The 21408-nt window shown below is 45.0% G+C and overlaps 2 protein-coding genes across 4 annotated transcripts; both read left to right on the plus strand.

Annotated features, from left to right (window-relative positions):
• Positions 1-4831: 4831 nt before the first annotated feature.
• On the plus strand, positions 4832-7478 carry EMD (emerin). 3 transcript variants are annotated; one of them, XM_080911073.1, is made up of 6 exons: positions 4832-5030; positions 5214-5321; positions 5459-5536; positions 5752-5885; positions 6968-7017; positions 7100-7478. In XM_080911073.1, exons 1-6 carry the CDS (start codon positions 4949-4951, stop codon positions 7428-7430), a joined length of 783 nt encoding a protein of 260 aa, XP_080767199.1. In that variant the 5' UTR covers positions 4832-4948; the 3' UTR covers positions 7431-7478. The 3 variants fall into 3 exon arrangements, with proteins under 3 accessions (XP_080767199.1, XP_080767200.1, XP_080767201.1); XM_080911074.1 differs by having other exon boundaries at positions 6971-7017; XM_080911075.1 differs by lacking the exon at positions 6968-7017.
• An 11777-nt stretch (positions 7479-19255) lies between these two features.
• Positions 19256-21332, plus strand: RPL10 (ribosomal protein L10). Its single transcript, XM_080910348.1, has 7 exons — positions 19256-19274; positions 19382-19427; positions 20014-20072; positions 20148-20255; positions 20389-20527; positions 20876-21038; positions 21114-21332. The coding sequence occupies exons 2-7, from the start codon at positions 19405-19407 to the stop codon at positions 21264-21266; spliced, it is 645 nt and encodes a 214-aa protein (XP_080766474.1). The 5' UTR covers positions 19256-19274; positions 19382-19404; the 3' UTR covers positions 21267-21332.
• Positions 21333-21408: the final 76 nt, after the last annotated feature.

The following is a 21408-nucleotide window of genomic DNA, read 5'->3' on the forward strand; positions in this document are numbered from 1 at the left end:
GGGTGCGGGGCGCGCCACGAGCTCAAGTGCCCCGCTAACTGGCGACGCCGCCCCCCCAGAATGAGCTCACCTCTCTGTGAAGGCTGCTTGGCTTCAAGGGAGTAGGGCTCACTTCCAGAGCAGGGTCTGCAAACCTTATGTTTAGACCCAACCTTTATGAGGCTAGATGAGTGTAGGGTAGCCAAGTATTTCCTGGCTGGAAAGGAGGCTATGTTCCACCTATTCTGGGGAGTTCTCCACAGTCACAGCCTTCTGTCTCTGTTTGAGAGGTAACAGGTACTCTGAGTCCTGTGACGACACCCCCACCCCCAACCCCAGCTATCATTGATTTGGCCCCTGTTAGGTGCCTGGGAGCAAGCAGAATACTGAATTCTCAAAGCAATCAGGTGCAGTCCCAAAACCTGAGAATGTGCAATGTGATACAAAGAGGCAAATATCTGTGAACTTAGTGGGCATAACCATTAACTAATATTGTCAAGCTTTCTCTTCCTCTTCTACATGACCATTTCCTGGTTGCTTCAGATTCAACTCAAATGTCACTTCCTAGGGGAAGGCCATATCAAGAAATGCCATTTCAACATTCTGTTATTTTTTTTCAATCCAATATGAACTACATTTACATCATGCCAGTATATACACACACAACTGAAATAGATATTGCAAATGAGGTTTTTCTTACAACTTACAATATATTCCTGTGTATGGGGGGGGGGGACTAGGTTTCACCCTGTAGCTCAGGCTAAGTAGGAAATCACTATGTAACACCCAAACTGGGCTTTGAAGTGGCAATCACCCTTATTTCTGCCTCCCAAGTGCTGGAATGTCAGGCCTGTTTGATTTCTTTTTCTATTCTATATTATCAAAAAGAAGGAGGAGGAGGAGGAGGAAGAAGAAGGAGGAGGAGGAGGAGGAGGAGGAGGAACCTGGAATTCTTGCACTCTGGAGGCTGAGACAAGATTCCAAGTCAACATAGGTTACACAGTAAGAAGAAAATGTGAGGAAGGGAAGGGCAAGCTACAAGGGAAGAAAGAAGAGAATGGAAGGAAGGAAGGAATGGGAAAGAATGGACAGTCATGGCACATGCCTTTAATCCCAGCACTCTGAAGGCAGAGGCAGTAGGATCTCTGTAAGTCTGAGGTCAGTCTGGTCTACAGAGTGAGTTCGAGGACAGCCAGGGTTACACAACAGAGAAACCCTGTCTTAAACAAGCAAACAATAACAAAGATGGAAAAGTGAGTCGGGGAGTTTGACCACATCTGCAAAGTCAATTTGGTGATCTGTAGTTTAACTTAAAGAGCAAAGTACTAGGGCCTTCTCTGGGGTGCAGGCATCCCTTGCTACCTTTGTTGGCTCTGCTGGCAATGACATTTTACATTCTGGCCTCCAAATAGGACTAAGGTCTCCTACTGTTCTGTCTAGTGTGAAACCTCTACTAGGGAGGCCAATGGATTATCATTATTTGCTAAATTAGTGGCCTGATTTCAGGTTCATGAGGTGGCTCCACCAGAGTTCATGAAAACAACTGTCCTTTTAGAGGAGAAACCCATTTACCCACAGATATGGTAATCAGATCAATGGGTAGGAAGATGGAAGAAGCATGGGTGAAGTGGTAAATATGTAGTGGTATTTCAGGATAACCCCCCACCTGACTACACTTCACTAGAACTCTCTCTATTTCCCCTCTCAGTGAACACATACTGAAAACACAAGAAGTTGGTGACCCCAACTTCTTTCAAGTCTATCATCTATGAAGATTAATCTTAGGATTAACTGTTTCTTGGTTTTAAAAAAAGCATAAGATGGGCTGGAGAGATGGCTCAGTGGTTAAGAGCACTGACTGCTCTTCCAGAGGTCCTAAGTTCAATTCCCAGCAACCACATAGTGTCTCACAACCATCTGTAATGGAATCTGATGCACTCTTTTGGTGTGTGTCTGAAGACATGCAGTGTACTCATATAAATAAAAATAAATAAATATTTAAAAAAGCATACGTTAAAACATATTCTTCTTTGTTTTCATGTAAAACTTTTCTAACAACTTTTGGAGAGATAGCGGTTTCTGGAGGTTGAATCTAAAATGGAATGCATGTCAGCAAAGCACTCTACCACCAAAATAACTACATCCCAAGTCCCCATTTTACTTTTGATTTTGAGACAGTGTCTCATTAAGTTACCCAGTGTGGCCTTGAATTCACCCTGAAGCTCATGCAGGCCTTAAACTTTCAATTTTCATGCCTCAAAATGCTGAGTGTTGGGTGGAATTACAGGACTAACAATGTTTTTCTTCTTAGAACAGGTTGCTTCCAAGAATTTTTTTCCCCAATTAGCCTCACCTGCCAAGGGCTACCCCTTCTCAGAATTTCCCAGAGACCTACAGAATGCCCTATACACATCCTTCTAGCCCCCTGAAGAATTCTGATTGGGGTATAAAGCCAGTCTTGCAGCACCTAGATTCTTCCTAGGGAAGAATATTTCTTTTCCATGAATCACTCAACTTAAAGCTGTTGCAACAACCTCTTTAAACTCTGGGATCCTGATTTTTCTATTGAATGATAGAGAAGGGAGCTATACTGTAATGAAGCTAAATGTAAGGTATAGGTCATCAGCAGTATGTGTAAGAAGACCACAGTACAGCTTCTTGGTAACATCTGTAATAGGATCTTATAGTAGGATAGAAGGGGGATTAGGAAGCAGAGTGCTGAAGCAGGTGCAGAGGGTGTTCCTTAGGGAGAAGGCAAACCTAAAATTCCTTGACCTCATAAGGAAGCAACTTGATTCTGTATGGGGGAGGGGAGTACTGAGCATTCATTCTGTTTGCAGAGGCCTCTGGGAGAGGGGCCAGCACGGGGGAGGGGGATGCTGGAAAATCTGATTTTGCCAAAACTAAAAAACAATTCATGAAGTATCCACTTAATGGGCAGAATGCCTGTGCCTCTCTGTGTGTCTGTCTAGCTGTCTGTCTGTCTGTTTCTCTCTCTCTCTCTCTCTCTCTCTCTCTCTCTCTCTCGCACACACACACACACACACACACACACACACACACTCCTGTCTTTTCTTAACACAGTATTTTTCTAGAGATTCATACAACTCCATTTCCAGGGACAGAGGGTACTGTTTTTTTAACCCATCCAATAGCAACTTTTCTTCATTAAGCACTTTGTATGTGATCAAAGCCAGGCTCAACCTCACCGTTGCCTACTTTAAACTTCCATAGAGAACTGGCCAGTGACCTTCACTAAACTCTCATCAGGCCTGCCTAGAACTGACCAGATTATTCACTATCACTATCATTTAAGACAACTTGTGGGTTGCAACCCCTCTGGGAAACCTCTATCTCCAAAAGTATTTACATTATAACTCATAAGAGTAGCAAAAATGACCATTATAAAGTAGCAACAAAAATAATTTTTTTTATGATTGGGAGTCACCACAACATAAGGAACTGTTGTGGTTATAACAAAGGTCACAGCATTAAGAAGGTTGAGAACCACTGATTTAAGAGATTAGGCATCCCACACACCTTTTCTACATGTACCCCTTCTTCTAGATCTCTCCAATAAAGGGCAGCTTTCCTAGATCCATATGACTTTGTGTTGAATATAATGGTCATGATCACTCTTCAAGGAAACCTTTCTCTGATCCAGATCCTTAGTAAACATCTGTCAGTTCCTATGGTTTGCCTCTAGGCCAGCAGTTTTGAACCTCTGGGTCGCTGTTCCTTTGGGTCTCACATATTAAATATCCTTCATATCAAATAACTACATTATAATTTATAGCAATAATGAAATTACACTTATAAAGTACAACACAATAATTGTATGGTTGGGACGTCACCACAACTTCAGGAACAGTATTAAAGGGTCACAACATTAAGAAAGTTGAGAAATACTGTTCTATCTAGGTTTTGCACACTGTCTAGGCCTCTAAGGATACACCAAGCTTAGAGACTATTCTACTCTGCCAGAGAAGACCTCTCTCCCCAGAACTCTTTAGGGCCCAAGGTGGATGGAACGGTGAGTTAGGCAGGTACAAGGTGTACCCATCTACATGCATCACGAGGCAGGCACCCTCTGATTGTGCCTATTGGCATAGCCTGGACCTTTGGAAAGCTGCTTGATCCTAAAGTGCTGGCGGCCTCTTGGCCCAGTGCTGGCCCCATTTCCTCCCGAATGCAACTAGACGGCAGAGAAGACAACGGTGGGAATGGGCCTGTGCAGGTCAGGGCCATGAAGACTGGGAAGACCATCGGAGATGGGTTGGGAGTGCCAGGGGTCGGTGGGTGGCTATGTTGGGTGATGAGAGCCCTGTCTGACAGCACTTGTGCACACAAAGAGCTTGCAGCAGCGTCAGGAGCTCTGGAAGGGTTCCCTCTCAGGATTGGACTCTTCGCATTGCTGTGGACCAGACTGTGGCTGAGAACCCTAGGCACTGGAAATCAGGATGACGCCAGTAACAAAGGCATGTGAGATCCCACAGCTTGGGAAATAACAAGCCGGCTTTGGCCTGCTGAGAAGAGCACTTGTAGCACCTCTAGCAAGCTGTGCCTACACCCTCTGGTGAGTCTAGCTAGCTCCGCCCCTCGGCGGCCTAGTTCTCAAAGGAAGTCTCATCCGCCGGCCCACAAGCTCCCCTGAAAGTCCCTCCCTCTTCCTGTTAACGCCAGTTTCACACAAACGTGACGTTTGTATTTGCTAGCCCAGCCTGTTCCCTTTGCTTGACTGGTCTGCACAGGCGGTTCTGGCGGGTTTGGGCCTGCCCTGAGGAGCGCGCGCAACCGGCGTAGCCGTGGCTGTGACGCAACGTGACGGCGACGTGACGCGTCCACAGCCGCTCTTGAGGCACTGGCACTTCCTCTGCCAGGCTCGGAGCTGTCTTTTCTTGGGCCCTGTCTATAGGTCCTGGCCGCCCCTGGCGTTCAACACCGCTTCCAGGTGCCGGCAGTGTCTGCCATGGACGACTATGCAGTTTTGTCCGATACTGAACTGGCCGCAGTGCTACGCCAGTATAACATCCCGCATGGGCCTATTGTGGGTATGCTGCTGCTGGTGGCGCTCAGAACCTCTCTTGATTCCCCCCCCCCCCCCCGCTTTCCCGCGCTCCTCCCTGAGCGTTCTCCCCACCTGCTCCTCCCCTTAGGTTCCCTCCCCACGTTCCCTTGTGCTCTTGGGGTGCTCTGATCGCGCCTCCTGACCGCTTCACACCCTGTCTGGGCAGGCTCCACTCGAAAGCTCTACGAAAAGAAAATCTTCGAGTACGAGACCCAGAGAAGGAGGCTCTCGCCCCCCAACTCGTCATCGTCTTCATTCTCCTATAGGCTCTCAGGTGAGGCCCCAACCGCAGAGCCCCAAAGAGCAGTTTGGGGCACAAGGCTTAGGGAGGGAGGGTGTGGCTGAAGCTACTGAGGGAGTAGGGGGAAACCTGGAGACCGAATGGTCCTGTACCTCCTCCTACACATGCAGACTTGGATTCAGCCTCCGTGGACTCAGACATGTACGATCTGCCTAAAAAAGAGGACGCCTTACTTTACCAGAGCAAGGGTAAGGCAGGTGTGGGGTAGGCACCGATGTCTTTATCCCATGCTTCAGGGACTTGGGCACAGGGGAACCCCAGACCTCACCCCCTTGTATCAGGTCTCAGTGGCTCCAAAGGGGAGAAACTGGCACAGCACACACACAGACTGGGGGAGAGGGGTTTATAGTAAGAGGCCAGGTAAGGGGCACCACTTTTTCCTGTACTATTTTCTTCCCCCAAGACTATAATGATGACTACTATGAGGAGAGTTATTTGACTACCAGGACATATGGGGAGCCGGAATCTGTGGGCATGTCCAAGAGCTTCTGCCAGCCAGGGACCTCATTTGTAGATGCTGATACCTTCCATCACCAGGTGAGTTGGCTGGCAGGCATACCTGGGGTACAGCCTTAGGGAATTCTAGGTTTGGATATTCCAAGGAGATACTAGGTGCAGAGAGTGGATCTCAGGCCTTCACATATGGTTAGGGTCAGCATACAGCTTCTGGGTCAAAAGTTCTATTTAGATTTGGGCATGGAGATATATATAGCTCAGTGGAAGAGCATTTACCTATGGGCTTTGGGCATTTTTTAAAGATTTAATTATACATATGTGTAGTCAATTTTTTTTAGTTTGTGGGTGTCCCCACCAGTTTCACTCCCAATCATTAGTAGGAAAGAAAGAAGGATAGAGGGGAGGGAGAGATAAAGATTCCTGAATCTAATTTCTTTCTTCCTGCTTCTTCTTTGACTCCAGCTATTAACAAACTGCAACCAACCCCACCTATAAGGGCTATAGTATTTACATATCCTCTGAAAAATTCTCAGAATTCCAAATGTCACAAAATTGCAGAAACTATCTGCAACTCACAAAAACCACGTCTTTGCTAAAAGCATGAAGCAAATCATAGCCAGCTGCTGTGAAGCAGCTCTATATTCCGTGCCTAGGATTAAAACAAAAATATTCTTACAATATTTCTGTTGTCTTAAACCAAAATTCCAAAATTCTCACTACATGTATTTGTCTGTGGGTATTATTCATGAGTACTGGTCCCTGCAGAAGCCAGAGTTGTCAGATTCCCCTTAGAGGTACAGGTAGTTATAAACTGCCTGATGTGAGTGCTCGAAATTGACCTCAGGTATCTAGGAAAAATAATAGGTGCTCTTAACCACTGAACCATGTCTCCAGCCTACAAACTTTTTTGATCAGAACATATTTAACAGCTCCTGCACTCTAGGATGTAGGCTTAAGCCTCCTGAGAGTCCTGGGGAATAAAAGGATGCTGGGACAAAGACGACAGGGTTATTAACTGAGTGGCAAGGCCCCACAGATAAAGAAGGCATGGACCCAGAATAGTTGGGGGTGCAATTTTCTGGCTCCTACGATGTGATTAGAGTAGGCTAGCCATAGACATCTGGGGAAACCATTCTTTCCCATTTCTAATCCTAATTATCCAGCAGGTGCGTGATGATATTTTCTCTTCTTCAGAAGAGGAAGGCAAGGATAGGTGAGTAGTGAACACATGTAGGGACGGGAACAAATTTGAGGCTCAGATTCTCCTGCCTACCTGTCCCCTTCTTTTGCTACAGGGAACGCCCCATCTATGGCCGAGACAGTGCCTACCAGAGCATCGCACACTACCGCCCCATTTCCAATGTCTCCAGGAGCTCCCTGGGCTTATCATATTATCCTACTTCCTCCACCTCTTCTGTGTCCTCCTCTTCATCTTCTCCCTCTTCATGGCTTACCCGACGTGCCATTCGGCCAGAAAAGCAGGCCTCTGCTACTGCTCTGAGCCAGGATCGACGGGTCCCACTCTGGGGCCAGCTGTTACTCTTCCTGGTCTTTGCTGCCTTTCTGCTCTTTGTTTACTATTCCATACAAGCTGAAGAAGGCAACCCCTTCTGGATGGATCCCTAAGTGTACTGGTTTCAGAGCAGCTCTTAACAGGAGTTTTGGCTGATTGCCTTAGCAGTGTTTGCTTGGGGTGGGGTGGGTAGGGGCTTTTTTGTGTGTTTTAGTTAGGGGGTACAGGGCCTAGCCTAGGGCAATGCTTGTCTCCCACCTCATCTTGCCAAGGAAGCAGCAAATTCTGGCCTTCCACAGCCCAGCAGGTCCAAATGTACCTTCTTCTGGAGTCTCCTAGCCTTATTGCCTCTGACTCTTAGGGGTACGGGGATCTGGTGGGGAGGACCTCACTTCATTAGAGGAAAACTTATTGGTGTCAGGGTAGTTGTCATGCATGCCTGTTTATTGTCACCTTTTCAGGGAGTATTAACAAAGGCCACCCTGGCTTTGCTTTCCTGGACACAATAATAAACATGTTTATTTTTACCTTGTTGGTTCTTCCTACTGGGGTAGTAGTATCTGGGCTGCCATCGCACAGGTCCTTGGTTTTAGGTCTCAAAAAATCCATGTGGCTTTTACCTTTGGTTGTGCTTGGTCTTGGGGAAGGAATCAAATGCTACCCATAGATAAGTCTATGTTTTGGTTTAGAGTTTTTTTCCCCTGGGCTAATTCCCTGAAATACTTATAACCACTTAGAAAAAAACTACCATGTAATCAAATGTGTGGATAAGCCTATGGGAAATGTAGGCAAAACTGCATATATGACAACACATGCAGATACTTTAGTCAAGAGAGGCTAACACCAACATCTAAGATTACAAGGATAGAAAAGAGAAATGAGGCATCATGCCAGTACATTGTTATTCAGCTCCTGGGATTGGTGGGATGGTAGTTGATTCCAAGACCACAGGGCACTCATGGGTATCCTAATTCTTTGCCTGTTCTTGCTTAGTTTTTAAGTTTTCTTTGGAGATGATTTTTCTGTAAATTGTGTTTAAATGTTTTTTGTCCTTCCCTATCTGCCTAAGGTACCTACTGATCGTTTTAATAAAGAGTTGAATGGTGGAACTTCTGGGCAGAGAGAGGGACTCTGGGAATCAGAGGCTGGAGGTCAGCCAGACATGGAAGAAGAAATAGGTGACTGGTACTGAGGATTGGTTATGAGTCATGTGGCAGAACATAGATTAGTATAAATGGGTTAATTTAAATTATAAGAGCTAGTTGGGAGCAAGCTTAAGTTAAGGCCAAGCTTTCATATTAACGAAAGGTCTTATTGGGATCTGGCACTTCTGTAGGGTGCCAGATGTAAGCAAGCTGTCTGTTTGTCACCAGTTTCCAATAATGACATAGAGACCTTTTATTATGAAAGCTTAGCCTTAGCTTCCTTACTATTATTTTTTTATATTTACTATTTTATGCATATGAGTACACTGTTGCTGTCTTCAGACACAGAAGAAGAGGGCATCAATTCTATTACAGATGGTTGTGAGCCACCTGTGCTTGCTGGGAATTGAACTCTGAACCTCTGGAAGAGCAGTCAGTGCTCTTGACCACTGAGCCATCTTTCCAGCCCCCAGCTCTTAATTTAACACCTTTCTATATTTTGCCATGTAGCTCATTACCTCTCCTTAGTCTCATATGTTCCAAATTTCCCACCTTTGACTTTCCCAGAGTCTCCCTCTCCAGCCAGAAGTCCTCCCTATCCCCTAAACAAGTCAGGAGGTACCTTAGGTAGGTGAGGGAAGACATATACACCTTCAAACGTGAATGATTATCCCAACAGTTTTCTATCTTGGATCCATATTATATAATATTAAAAAGTTTTTTACCCAGGCATGGTGCTACACACCTTTAATCCCTGCGTTTAAAGGCAGAAACAGAAGGATCTCTTTGAATTTAAGAGTACCCTGATCTACATATTGGAGTTCCAGAATAGTGTCTCAAAATGAAAATTTAAAAAATTAAATTCTGGGTGCAGCGATAATAACTCAGTGGTTAAGAGTACTTGTGGGCTGGAGAGATGGCTCAGTGGTTAAAAGCACTGACTGTTCTTCCAGAGGTCCTGAGTTCAACTCCCAGCAACTATATGGTGGCTCACAGCCATCTGTAATGGGATCTGATGCCCTCTTCTGGTGTATCTGAAGACAGCTACAGTGTGCTTATATATAATGAATAAATAAATCTTTTTTTAAAAAAAGAATGCTTTTTGCTCTTTCAGAGGACCTGGGTTTAGTTCCCAACATTCACATGGTAGTTCATAAACAGTCTGCAGCTCCATTCTTGGGAGCTAATACCCTCTTCTGACTTCTGTGTGTACTAAACATGTATGGTTAGGTATTATAAACATATATGAAAACAAATAGCTGTACATAGGAAAAATTTTAATCATTAAAATATCTCAAAAACAACCAAAACTCTGCTGCTGTTGCTGTTCTTGGTGATCATCCCATGGTACTTGCATCTCCAATACACTGGTTTCTTCTGATGCAACTAGGTTTCATCAATAGCCTCTCATAGGCTCTCTTCATGTTGTCAAGCCTCAACTCCTTTGCATGACCCCTTTTGTCCTGTGTTCTCAACTACAACTGAGACTGCACTTTCACCAATGGCCTTCCATGGTCTCTCACAGTCCCAAGCCTCAGTTGTTCTTCATGACTCCTTCATGCTTCAAAACCAGTACCACCTGGGTGACTCTTACACATTACCAAGTACAGCTGCCACAAGAGGTACAACCTTGGCTATGTCTGGAATACAGCTTCTCTGTGCTCTCAGAAAACAGTTCCCAGAAGATTTTATCTTAGTGATGCTGGTCTCTTAATCGTCGCTAATTTCTTAGCTCCAGCTAACCAGCGTTAAATTGTCTCAGTAGTACCTTCTGTTCTTGACTTAAAAGCCAGAGCCACATGGCCAAAGCTGCCAAGTTCTTCTGCTTGCTAAGGCTGGAACATGGCCCCTTTATTTCATTACATTATCACCAACTTTCTGTTTTCCAACTCCTTCACTAAGTTTAGGCTGTCCTGAAACTTGCTCTGTAGACTGACTTTGAACCTGAACTCAGAGATCTGCAAACCTGTCTCCTAAACACTGGGATTAAAGTTGTGGTCCACCAATCCTGGATTTAAATTTTACTTCACTTATAATGTGCTCTTGAGATCTGCATGTCTTTGCCTCCTGGGATTAAAGGCTTGTACCACCATGCCTTGATTTAAATTTAGCTGGTTAGGATCTTATCACAAGGTCTCACTCCTTTAATCTGCCATCTCCTGGAATACAGGATTAGACTCCATTTCACTTCCTCATGCCCCTTTAATTCTTAAACTATAAATTTTTGTTTTTTTCCTTTCTTAGCTTGCTATGCTTGTTTAAAATGCTTTTCATAAGACTTAACCAGAGAACAAAGTCTGTGATGGACGTTTCTGAGACTTCCTTTGTCAATATGATTAATCTGAGTCTCTTCACCTTAGTCTAGGCAGATTCTTCAGACAAGAGAAAAGAGTAGCCAAATTCTTTACCAAATAAAACAAAAACAGTCCTAGGCCACATATTGAAATTCACCACTTGGGCCAGGTTTGCACAGTTCAAATCACCTTCAGTAACAAAGTCTTCCATAGTCCTATTAGGATATCCCATTAAGCCCCATTTAAAGCCATTCCATCCCTTTCCAAATCCAAAACCCCAAAATCCACATTCTTTCAAACAAAAACATGGTCAGGCCTATCACAGCAAAACCCCAGTCCCTGGGACCAACTTCTGTCTTAGGGTTTTACTGCTGTGAACAGACACCATGACTAAGGCAACTCTTACATAAAGACAACATTTAATTGGAGCCAATTTACAAGTTCAGAGGTCCAGTCCGGTATCACCAAGGCATCCAGGCAGGCATGGTACAGGAGGAGGTGAGAGTTCTGCATCTTCATCTGAATGCTGCTAGCAGAATACTAACTTTCAGGCAGCTAGCATGAGAAGCTTAAAGCCCACACCCACAGTGACCTCCAACAGAGCCACATCTTCTAATAGTGCCACTCCCTGGCCTGAACCTATACAAACCATAAAAGGGAGTAATGGTACATGCCTTTATTCCCAGCACATGGGGGCTGGAGAGATGGCTCAGCGGTTAGGAGCACAGCCAGAAGTACATAGGGAGACACTTTTTAAAAATGTGATTATGTATGAGTACTCTGTCTGCATGTATATCTGTATGTCAGAAAAGGGCATCAGATCCTATTATAGGTGATTGTGAACTACCATGTTGGTGCTGGGAATTGAACTCAGCACCTCTTTAGGAGAAGCCAGTGCTCTTAAGCACTGAGTCATCTCTCCAGCCCCCATAAATTCTTAAAATAAGTAAATATGGGGTTGAGGATTTAGTTATTTTTTTTCCCAACTCCTTCACTAAGTTTAGGCTGTCCTGAAACTTGCAAGCACAAGGCCCTGGGTTTAGTCCTTAGCCGTTTATGTGTGTGTGTGTGTGTGTGTGTGTGTGTCCAGAAGAACAGAATCAGAAGTGCCAGGTCATTCTCAGGTATATTAGTAGGTTCTAGACCAGCCTGTGATTCTGTGACTCAGGAGACAGTCTCAGAAATGATCCAGAAAACCAATGGTGTTTAAAAAAAAAATAGAAGGAAATGATGCATATCCTCAATCCAGTACTCTAGATATGGAAATAGGGATGGCAAGATAGAAGCCAGCCTGGGCAACTCAATGAGACCCTGTGCATTGTTTTCAAAAGAATGAGTTGTTTTTCTGTTTTGTAGTTTTGGGGGGAGGGGTGTTGTTTTTTTTTTTAACTACTCATACCTAAGTTTCTCTTCTTGCAAACAATTTCCACCTGACTGCTTCCCCAGCACCCCACCACTGCGTTTATAAACCAGTCTACTGCCTTCTGGTCCTTTCCATCTTTGTTCCAATGTAAAGTACTGAAGTCTGGCCCTAGCTGCACAGTGATCCATTATAGGTGGTAAACATGCTACTTTTATAAGTCAATCCCAAGGGTGTGCAAGTTCTGTCATCAATTCTGTAGATGGGATGTGAGAATAAGTAGGCAATTTCCCAACAGCACCTTAGAAGAACATGGTGACAGCCTCCTTCTTCAGCAACTGCTTAGACAGTACACTGATAAAAGACTTAATGAGAGTTTGGGATACCTATTGGACTAAATCTGATGAGGACCAGGTAGAAGCAGATAGGGTATAACACCTGCACTGGATCCTGTGGTAGTATCAAGGTTGACTTCCCAAAGCTATGAGGCAGTAGGTGGTGAGGGGAGAAGGGACACAGGAGAGGATCTAGGTTCAGAAAAGCCCAAGGGTAGGTAGGAATTGCTTTTGGGCTTTAGAACAAAGGGGCTCAACCTCCACTTCAGGTACCAAATCTGTTGCAGGTAGGTAGAATATAACAGCTGTGTATGTGTCTAAGTGACAATTTTATGCTTTCTGGAATGGAGTAAGGAAACAATGACCTTGCTATATCCCCAATTTTCATGTATTTATTCATTCCCTCAAGAGCCCCCAGGTTCATTCATGGCCAAGGATCAAATAGAAAGTCCCTGAGGGCTGAAGATGTAGCTCTGGGGTTAAGAGCATTGACTGTTCTTCTAAAGGATCTGAGTTCTGGTCACAGCATGTACATAGTTGTTTATAACCATCTGAAATTCCAATTTTGAAGACTCTGATAACTTCTGGCCTCCACAGGCACCAGGCATGTATATGGTGTACATATGTATATGCAGGCAAATACTTAATGTACATAAAAATTAATAAAAGGGCTCCTGAGGGCCCTGAGCCTTCTCTAGGGCTCCCTAGAAACCTACCTGGGTTCTCAGATTCACAAAGCTCCTTATTTTGGCTTGGTCTTCAACCTCCAGGGCTTTTAAGAGCTCTGAGGTTGCAACTCCATGTTCCATTGAATCCTAAGGGTTCTGGTACCTCAGAACAGCACATGAGTGCCTAGAGATGAGCTAAGTGTTTTGCGATGAGGCTTATGAAAGCTCTGTAAGGCCCCAGAACCCACTTTCCAAGACCTAAGGGGCAGCTGTGAGCTTACTTCCTAAAAGTTCAGTTACCAGTGGTCAAGACTTAAGATTAAGCTAGGATGGGGCTGGAGAGATGGCTCAGTGGTTAAGAGCACTGACTGCTCTTCCAGAGGTCCTGAGTTCAATTCCCAGCGACCACATGGTGGCTCACAACCATCTGTAATGGGATATGGTGTGTCCGAAGACAGCTACAGAATACTTGTTATATATAAAATGAATAAATAAATCTTTAAAAAAAAAGATTAACCTAGGACTCCACACCCCTCCCTCTGAACTCTTCTAACCTATAGAGATACAGCAGGGTGTATATATATAGTTGCCCAGTGTCAATAAGAGGCTGTGCCAGACATTGATCAGCCTCCCAATTCTCTCCCTCTACAACCATGTAAATACAGCCTGTGGAAGTGAAATGTGCACAGTTACCATTACTGTGCTACCCCATATGAGAAGGAAGAAGCCAAACAGTGGGTACAGGGGTAGGGAGCATAGCAGAATTGACAGTGTGAGAAGAGGTCCAAGAAGGCCTGTGACCTGTAGAGAAAGGCAAGCACAGTATATATCCATGATGTAACACATAGAAGGAGGCTAGCCAAAGAGTTCTTGTGCTTGACTTCAATGTGACAAAGTCAGAGTTTGTACTAGGAGGGCACCTGCTAGGGAGTGACCACCTGGCATCTGTTTGTTTTGTTTTAGATAAGGGTCTCATAAACCTCAAGCTGACCTTGTACAGCCAAGAGTGACCTAGAACTCCTGATCTTCCTGCTTAAACTGTCCAAGAACTGGGATTACATCTGTGTGTCATAATACCCAGAATATTAAGTACTAGGAATGGAATTGAGAGATTTGTGACTGCTAGGCAAATACTGTATAAATCGATCCACAATCCCCAATTGGTAGCATCTCTTCTGAAAGAGAACACAAGTGTTGAGAGAGAATAGGGCACCTGAGAACAAAAATGGGACTAGATTATCACCTTTTATTTTATTTTAGTGCTGGACCCAGACTTTCTTTTTTAAAAAATATTTATTTATTTATTTATTACTTATCTGTTTATTTATCTATTTATTTATTTAATGTGTATGGTACACTGTAGCTGTCTTAAGACACACCAGAAGAGGGCATCAGGTTCCATTTCTGATGGTTGTAAGCCACCAGGTGGTTGCTGGGAGTTGAACTCAGGACTTCTTGAAGAGCAGTCACTGAGCCATCATTCCAACCTCTGGACCCAGATTTTCTACACCTAGTACAAACATGTGTCTCGTCTGGGGATAGCTGTTCCTAGAACACTCCTCAGGAGACAGGCAGACACAAGTAAATAAAGTCCTTTCCTTAGTATTCATTCCCTTGGTATTGTTCAACAGCCAGGATAGAGAAGGAGCCAACACTCTGGGAGCCTTCAGAAGCTACCCACCCGCACAGGGGACAAAAGGTAGCAAAGGCAAGTCCAGAGGGATGAGACAGCTTCCCCTTCTACATAGCTAGGATTCTGCAACCTGGGACACCCATGCCTCCAAATCTCCCTGAGCCTCTTATTTGGTCCTAGCACCAGTTCTGCCTACACAAGTTCACCTTCACATTCTCTTCTCAAGCCAAGGCCTGGCAAAGTTACTGAGGGGAGTCACTGTCCAAGGCTGAGTTGGGTTAAGCAGGGGCTCCTGTCTCCTTGCCTCTACATCACACACACACACACACACACACACACACACACACACACACACACACACACACACGGGACTGAGACACCTGGGGCTGTAGGGGAGTGAGCAGAAGATGGCTGACTGGGGATGGGGCCGGCTTCTGAGTATACCTGTTCAGAGGCTCCAGGCAGGGAACTGGAAGATATCTGGCCAGGGAGGCAAAAAGAAGAGATGGGTGCCCAGTACTGGCCAGGAGTCAGGTATATGACACCCACAAATATGTCTACCACCCTTAATAGGTCCTTTAAAAAGAATCAACTATTTTATGCACATAAGCGTCTGCCTGCATGTATGTCTGTGCACCACGTCCATGTCTGGTGCCTACAGAAGCCAGAATGGGGCATTGGATCTCCTGGGTCTAGAGTTAGAGGGTTGTGAGACACCATAATATGGATCAATTCCCGGTCTTGTGGAAGAGGAGCAAGTACTCTTAAACACTGAGCCATCTCTCCAGCCCCATGCATACCATTCTGGAAAAGACCCAACTGTAGAGGAAATACAGGAGGTCTTAGAGGCTACCAGGAAGAGGCAGGCCAGGTTCACATTCGTGACCTCTTCAGCTGACTGCTCAGCCAGGCCACATGGCTTAGAATCTGAAGTGGGGTGGATATGCACAACCACAGCTGATTTCATGCCTGGCTCTGTTGGCTAACAGGTCACAGAAGCCAAGGTCATGTGACCAAATGCCCTTCACAGCCTGATCTCCCACCCAGTGAGGCCAAGAAGAGAAATGGGCTTGTTAACTCCAGCTGGAAGCAGGGCCCAGAGACTGCAAGTTCAGGCTGGACTCAGGGCAGGGCAAGGCAAGGGGGTGTAGGTGTACTTTTTGGGCTACTTTGTTAGGTTTTTGTGTCTACCACCCTTCCAAACCCCAATACTAGGTAGGAGAGAAAGAAGCTTAGAGGGGAAAGGGGACATAGACCTCTTCAGACTACTTCCTGCTGATGGGTGTGTCAGGCTCCTTGGGGCAAGACAATCTCCACAGTTATGGTATCTCCAACCAGCAAATCAGCAATCCATAGCAACAGCCATAGCACTAGAAAAAGCAGCAGGAAGGGGAGCAGTAGCCACCACAATCTGCTTGGAGCTCTTGCATTTATACCCTCTTAAGAGTCTTCAGAGTCCCAAACATATACTATATATGCTATCTGCAAAAACCATGCCCCTCCTAGAGCACGAGACAATCACAGTAGCTGTGGACATTCTGAAGCAGCCCCCTATCCCATACCTGGGATTAAAACAAAACCATATTCACACAATATAGCTGGGGTTTTAAAGAAACCACAATTCTCGTTACAAAGGGGCAGGCCCAGCTGACCATTTCTCCTTCCTTAGTCAGCCTGACAGCCCAGGCACTGTGCTCAAAACCCCATTCATCCCCATAAGGACAGGGGGTTGTTGCCTTCAGTAGAGCTCACTGAAGCAGTGGGGCTACAGCATTTATAGCTCACCAGGACCCTTAGGGTCCTACAGTGTCCTGGAACACACTGGGAGCAGTTTCTGGAGACCCTGTTCTCTGAGAGCCTTCCACGATGTTCCACGTGGCTCCATCTCTACTGGAGACCTAGATAGAGAAATTAGAGTAGGAAGGAGCAACTAATATGCTAGCATGGGTACATGAACCAAGTGCCAGCTAGCACCTGTCAAAACCATGCCTATTTACAGAGAGGCCCATGAAGGGGCCTCATGATAAATTCACCAAGCAAAATGTGAGAAGGTAAACTGAACTCCTGACCCTGGTTCTCTGTGATCATCCCATACAGGAGAAGCCTGGTTCCTTGCTATTACCCTGCTCCCTACTTTCTAATCAAAGCATGATAAAAGTAGGTCATATCCACCTGGAAGACAAAACAACTCTGAGTGTGCTCATGTTATGAATCTGGCTGTGTCTCAAAGAACTGAAAGACACTCTGCCCTGTACTCTGTCTGAGAGCATATCTCATGTAGTACAAACATCCTCATGCAGGAGAGACCTGGGAGTCTGTGTTCCTGGGGATCAAGATTTGCAAAGCAGTAGTCAGGCAGTGTCAAACATTCATACACATAAAATAAATACATTTAAGGGCTGAAGATATGGGTTAGCTGTAAGAGAACTTGTTTTTGCACAGGATCTGAGATTGGTTCCTAGCACCCACAGGGAGGCTCACAGCTGGCAGTAACTCCAGTTCTAGGTGATCTAACACCCTTTTCTCTCTTCTGCCAGCTTCAGATTTGTATGCCATACACTTACATGAATGCATGCAAAACACTCATATGCATATAAATATATGACTGTCTGTGGTGGCACAGGTCTTTGATCCCAACACTCTACACACATAGTCAGGTGGATCTCTGTCAAGTGAAGGCAATCCTGATACACATAATGAATTTCAGGTTGCCTAGGGTGACACAATCAGATCCTGTCTCGAGAAATAAATGTTTAATTAAAAAGTGGTCAAAATATATAGACTATGTTTAAATGTTTAAAATAAATCTAAAAAATAAAATATCAAAGACTAGAAGTGTCATTCATGTGGAGGGCACTAACCTTGATGCTACCTGCCACACAGCAGTTGGAAAACAACTGAGGGCAGTCCATCCTGAGTGAACCTAAGCCAAGGAAAGCCCAGATTGAGTTGCAGAAGAATGGCAAGGGAAAAGGAAAAAGTTTGATTATCTGTGGGTAACAGAGATCATCTCTTCCTACAGCAGTAAGATGCTAGGTCCAGATAGGGTGTGGTGGCACATAACTTTAGATTTAGCATTGTGGAGGCAGAATCTGGTCACTGTGAATCTGATGTCATCCTGGTCAGGCCAGCCAAAGACACCAAAAATAAAAAAACAGAAAAGCAAAACAAAACAAAAAAACCAAACCTAGATTCTCATTTATCTCTCTCCAGCTTAAAAAAAAAAAAAAAATCAGCAACTTCTACAACTGCACAAATACCAATCAGGGCAAGGGGACTGGCAGGACAGAGCTGTCTTGTGGGGAGACTACTACTGTACAGAAGCCTACAGGAACTGGATAAGTGTCACAGGGAAGCAATTTAGTAGCTCTAGGTTGTGGCTGAGAATCTTAAAAGTGTTGGAACAAGCTGGGCCCGTGTAACCATGGGAACTCTAGGAAGGGAAGGCTCCTGGTCCCTATACTTATAGAAAAGCGAATAGCTTTCTCTACAGTGCTGTCCCTATCATGTCTCCCTAAAGTGATATTAGAGCCACAAATTCAAAGTGTCTGAGTGACTGATGATGCTCAAACACGTGCTTCTAGGTCAGAACAGTATTCCTATTCTGGTGTCTCCCTAGAGACCTTATATGGGAGAGTAGTTAGTGGTTATCTGCCAATTCTTCTAGACACCCACAGATGTACATTTTGAATTCTTCATGGTGAAAAGAAGAGGTATGCTACACTTTATTATTTTTTGGACCTGGAGCAAAGGAACTCCGACTCCTACTAGGGCGTGGCCCAAGGCATTGAGACCCTCCTCTGGCTAGCAGGAAATAGTGGTAACGCCATCATCTTTGCCCAGTCTCGAATCTTCCTAAGAACACATCTTTTCCGGAGAATTAGAGTGGGGTGGGCCCAACTAGCGATAAGGACAGCGACCGCCTATGGACGATTTTAATTGGTCTCCTGAAAGCAATCAAGCGCCTATCACGGTGCTCTTTGTTGGCTCTTCGAAGTGGGTAGGAGCTTTGTGGGTGGGTCTCCAACCTCCCAGGTGACAAAGGGACTCCAGAGTCCCTAACATGGAGCGTTCGCGCTATTTCCTATAGACTTTAGGAAGGCCTGATCCAGTAATCTAGAGCCCTGTAGGCAAGGGAACATCTCTGTGACCGTCCACTTTCACTGAAAAAGACTCCTCTTTTCAAGTCTTAGAATATTGGCAGTCATTCTTTATCACAAAACATGTCAATGGCTCCCCGCCCAATATGGCCAGGCGGAAGCTGAGTCTTCTTGCCTATGTGTCAAAATCCCATTCGCCAGCACCCGGCTCCCTATTCCGGTATCTAGTCACCAATACGCTCTGTGCTTGTTTCAGTCCCGCCTGGTACACATGCGCAGAGCACCGCTGCATCTATGATCCTAGCGTCTGATAGAGCGTCGACACCACCCCCTGGCTGGGACTCTATGGTTCTTATGCTGGAAGATAGGCCGCCTATATAAGGCATGCGCAAGCGTGGGAGCGTCTCTTTTACTCCGGCTCGGTGAGTGTGTTCAGTTCCTCGTGCTTTTACGGTGGTCGCATCATTTTTCTTTGGGAGTTTTACACTTATTCTGTCTCTGTATTCTTATTTTGACTGTTTCATTACAGCCACCGACGATCCTATTGTCATCATGGGCCGCCGCCCCGCCCGGTGGTAAGTGCTGACCCCTTCAATTTTCCTACTGTGAAAAGGGAGGGAAATTGCATTTCTTTGAAAAGGCCATTTTTTGTGGGTAGATTCTCCGCTAATCAGTGACCCCCGAAGTAAATACTGACCCTGGGTTTTCTTTTACTGGGAGTTTTGTTGAAGCTGTGGCTGAATTTACCTAGGACTAGATAAAGTGCTTGGATAGAACTAGAAACATGCGTGTATGCATCTAACCCATTTGCCTCGTAAAGCCTACCATACCTTCTTGATGACTTTTGTGTTCATCTTTTTTCCGGGCCTTGAGCTTTATGGTTTTAACTGGACACCAAGGGCTGACCAACCAGTAGGCGCCGCCTAGCCGCGTGTCCTAAAGAGGGAGCCATATTCTCTTCACGTGGCTAAGGCGGGTCTTCTGTTACATGCTCTGAAAATTGATATCTCATCCCATTCTGGCTAGAGGGTGATATTGGTACTTGATTTTTTTTTTAATTTAGGTAATCTGTTAAGTTGCCTTAGATTCAGTTTCCCCTTCATAAAAACTGAATTCAGAGCTGGCCCTGTTGTCATTCTTAACCTTTTTTCCTTTCTGTAGTTACCGATATTGTAAGAACAAGCCATACCCAAAGTCTCGTTTCTGCCGTGGTGTACCTGGTAAGTAGTGACAAACTACCAACTTCATCAGTGTTTAGTTTCCGCTTCTTGGGCACTATATCACATGTTTTTTAGATGCTAAGATCCGAATCTTTGACTTGGGACGAAAGAAAGCGAAAGTGGATGAATTCCCACTTTGTGGCCACATGGTGTCAGATGAATATGAACAACTTTCTTCTGAAGGTGAGACCCCTTTTTTTTTTAATTGGCACTTTTTCTTGTATACACTCTTTACATGGTTATAGTAATTTACCAATAATTTGGCTCCTCCTGCTTCTATAGCACCCTGTTTCACTGCTTTTGTTTCCCCATTCAGCATTGGAGGCTGCTCGTATTTGTGCCAACAAATACATGGTAAAGAGTTGTGGCAAGGATGGTTTTCATATCCGGGTGAGGCTCCACCCTTTCCATGTCATTCGTATCAACAAGATGTTGTCTTGTGCTGGGGCTGACAGGTAAGCTGGTGTTTTGGTTTTGCGACAGGGTTTCTCTGGCCCTGGCTGTCCTGGAACTGTGTACACTAGGCTGATCTTGAACTCTTGAGATCTGCCTGCCTTTGATCCTCAAGTGATTAAAGACCACCACTCTACCGCAGTATCTCGAGGGGTTTGTGTGTGTGTGTGCAGCTAATTAAGCCGATCCAAGTCCCTTTCCCAATGGGGACATCAGGTGTACAATGGTTGCAAACAGCAGGCTCCTTGGTAGTGTATGTAACCTGTTTGTATGGGTTCTCAAGGGACCTTGGAAACAATTTTCTGGCAGTTGAATAATCGAGTCTGATCACAATGCTGTCCCTGATCTAGGCTCCAGACAGGTATGCGTGGTGCCTTTGGGAAGCCCCAGGGCACAGTGGCCAGGGTTCACATTGGCCAGGTCATCATGTCCATCCGTACCAAGCTGCAGAATAAGGAACACGTGATTGAGGCTCTGCGTAGAGCCAAGTTCAAGTTCCCTGGGCGCCAAAAGGTAGGTAGTGGTATTTAAGTTCTGCTTTCTTGCTCTGGTCCTCCTCACTGAGTTTATTTTTCCATTTCCTTCCAGATCCATATCTCAAAAAAGTGGGGTTTCACCAAGTTTAATGCAGATGAGTTTGAAGACATGGTTGCTGAGAAGCGGCTCATTCCTGATGGCTGTGGTGTCAAATATATCCCCAATCGTGGTCCTCTGGACAAGTGGAGAGCCCTGCATTCCTGAAGGCTTCCACAGTGCTCTCCTATATCCTACCAAATCATATTCAATAAATCTTGCATCAAGTCTGTTTATTTGTCTCTGATTTTTATATACCACAAAGTTTGGTTAACTGGGACTATTTACATGCAAGTATAAATACACACAA

This window comes from Micromys minutus (assembly GCF_963924665.1).
Source record: "Micromys minutus genome assembly, chromosome: X".
Classification (NCBI taxonomy): domain Eukaryota; kingdom Metazoa; phylum Chordata; class Mammalia; order Rodentia; family Muridae; genus Micromys; species Micromys minutus.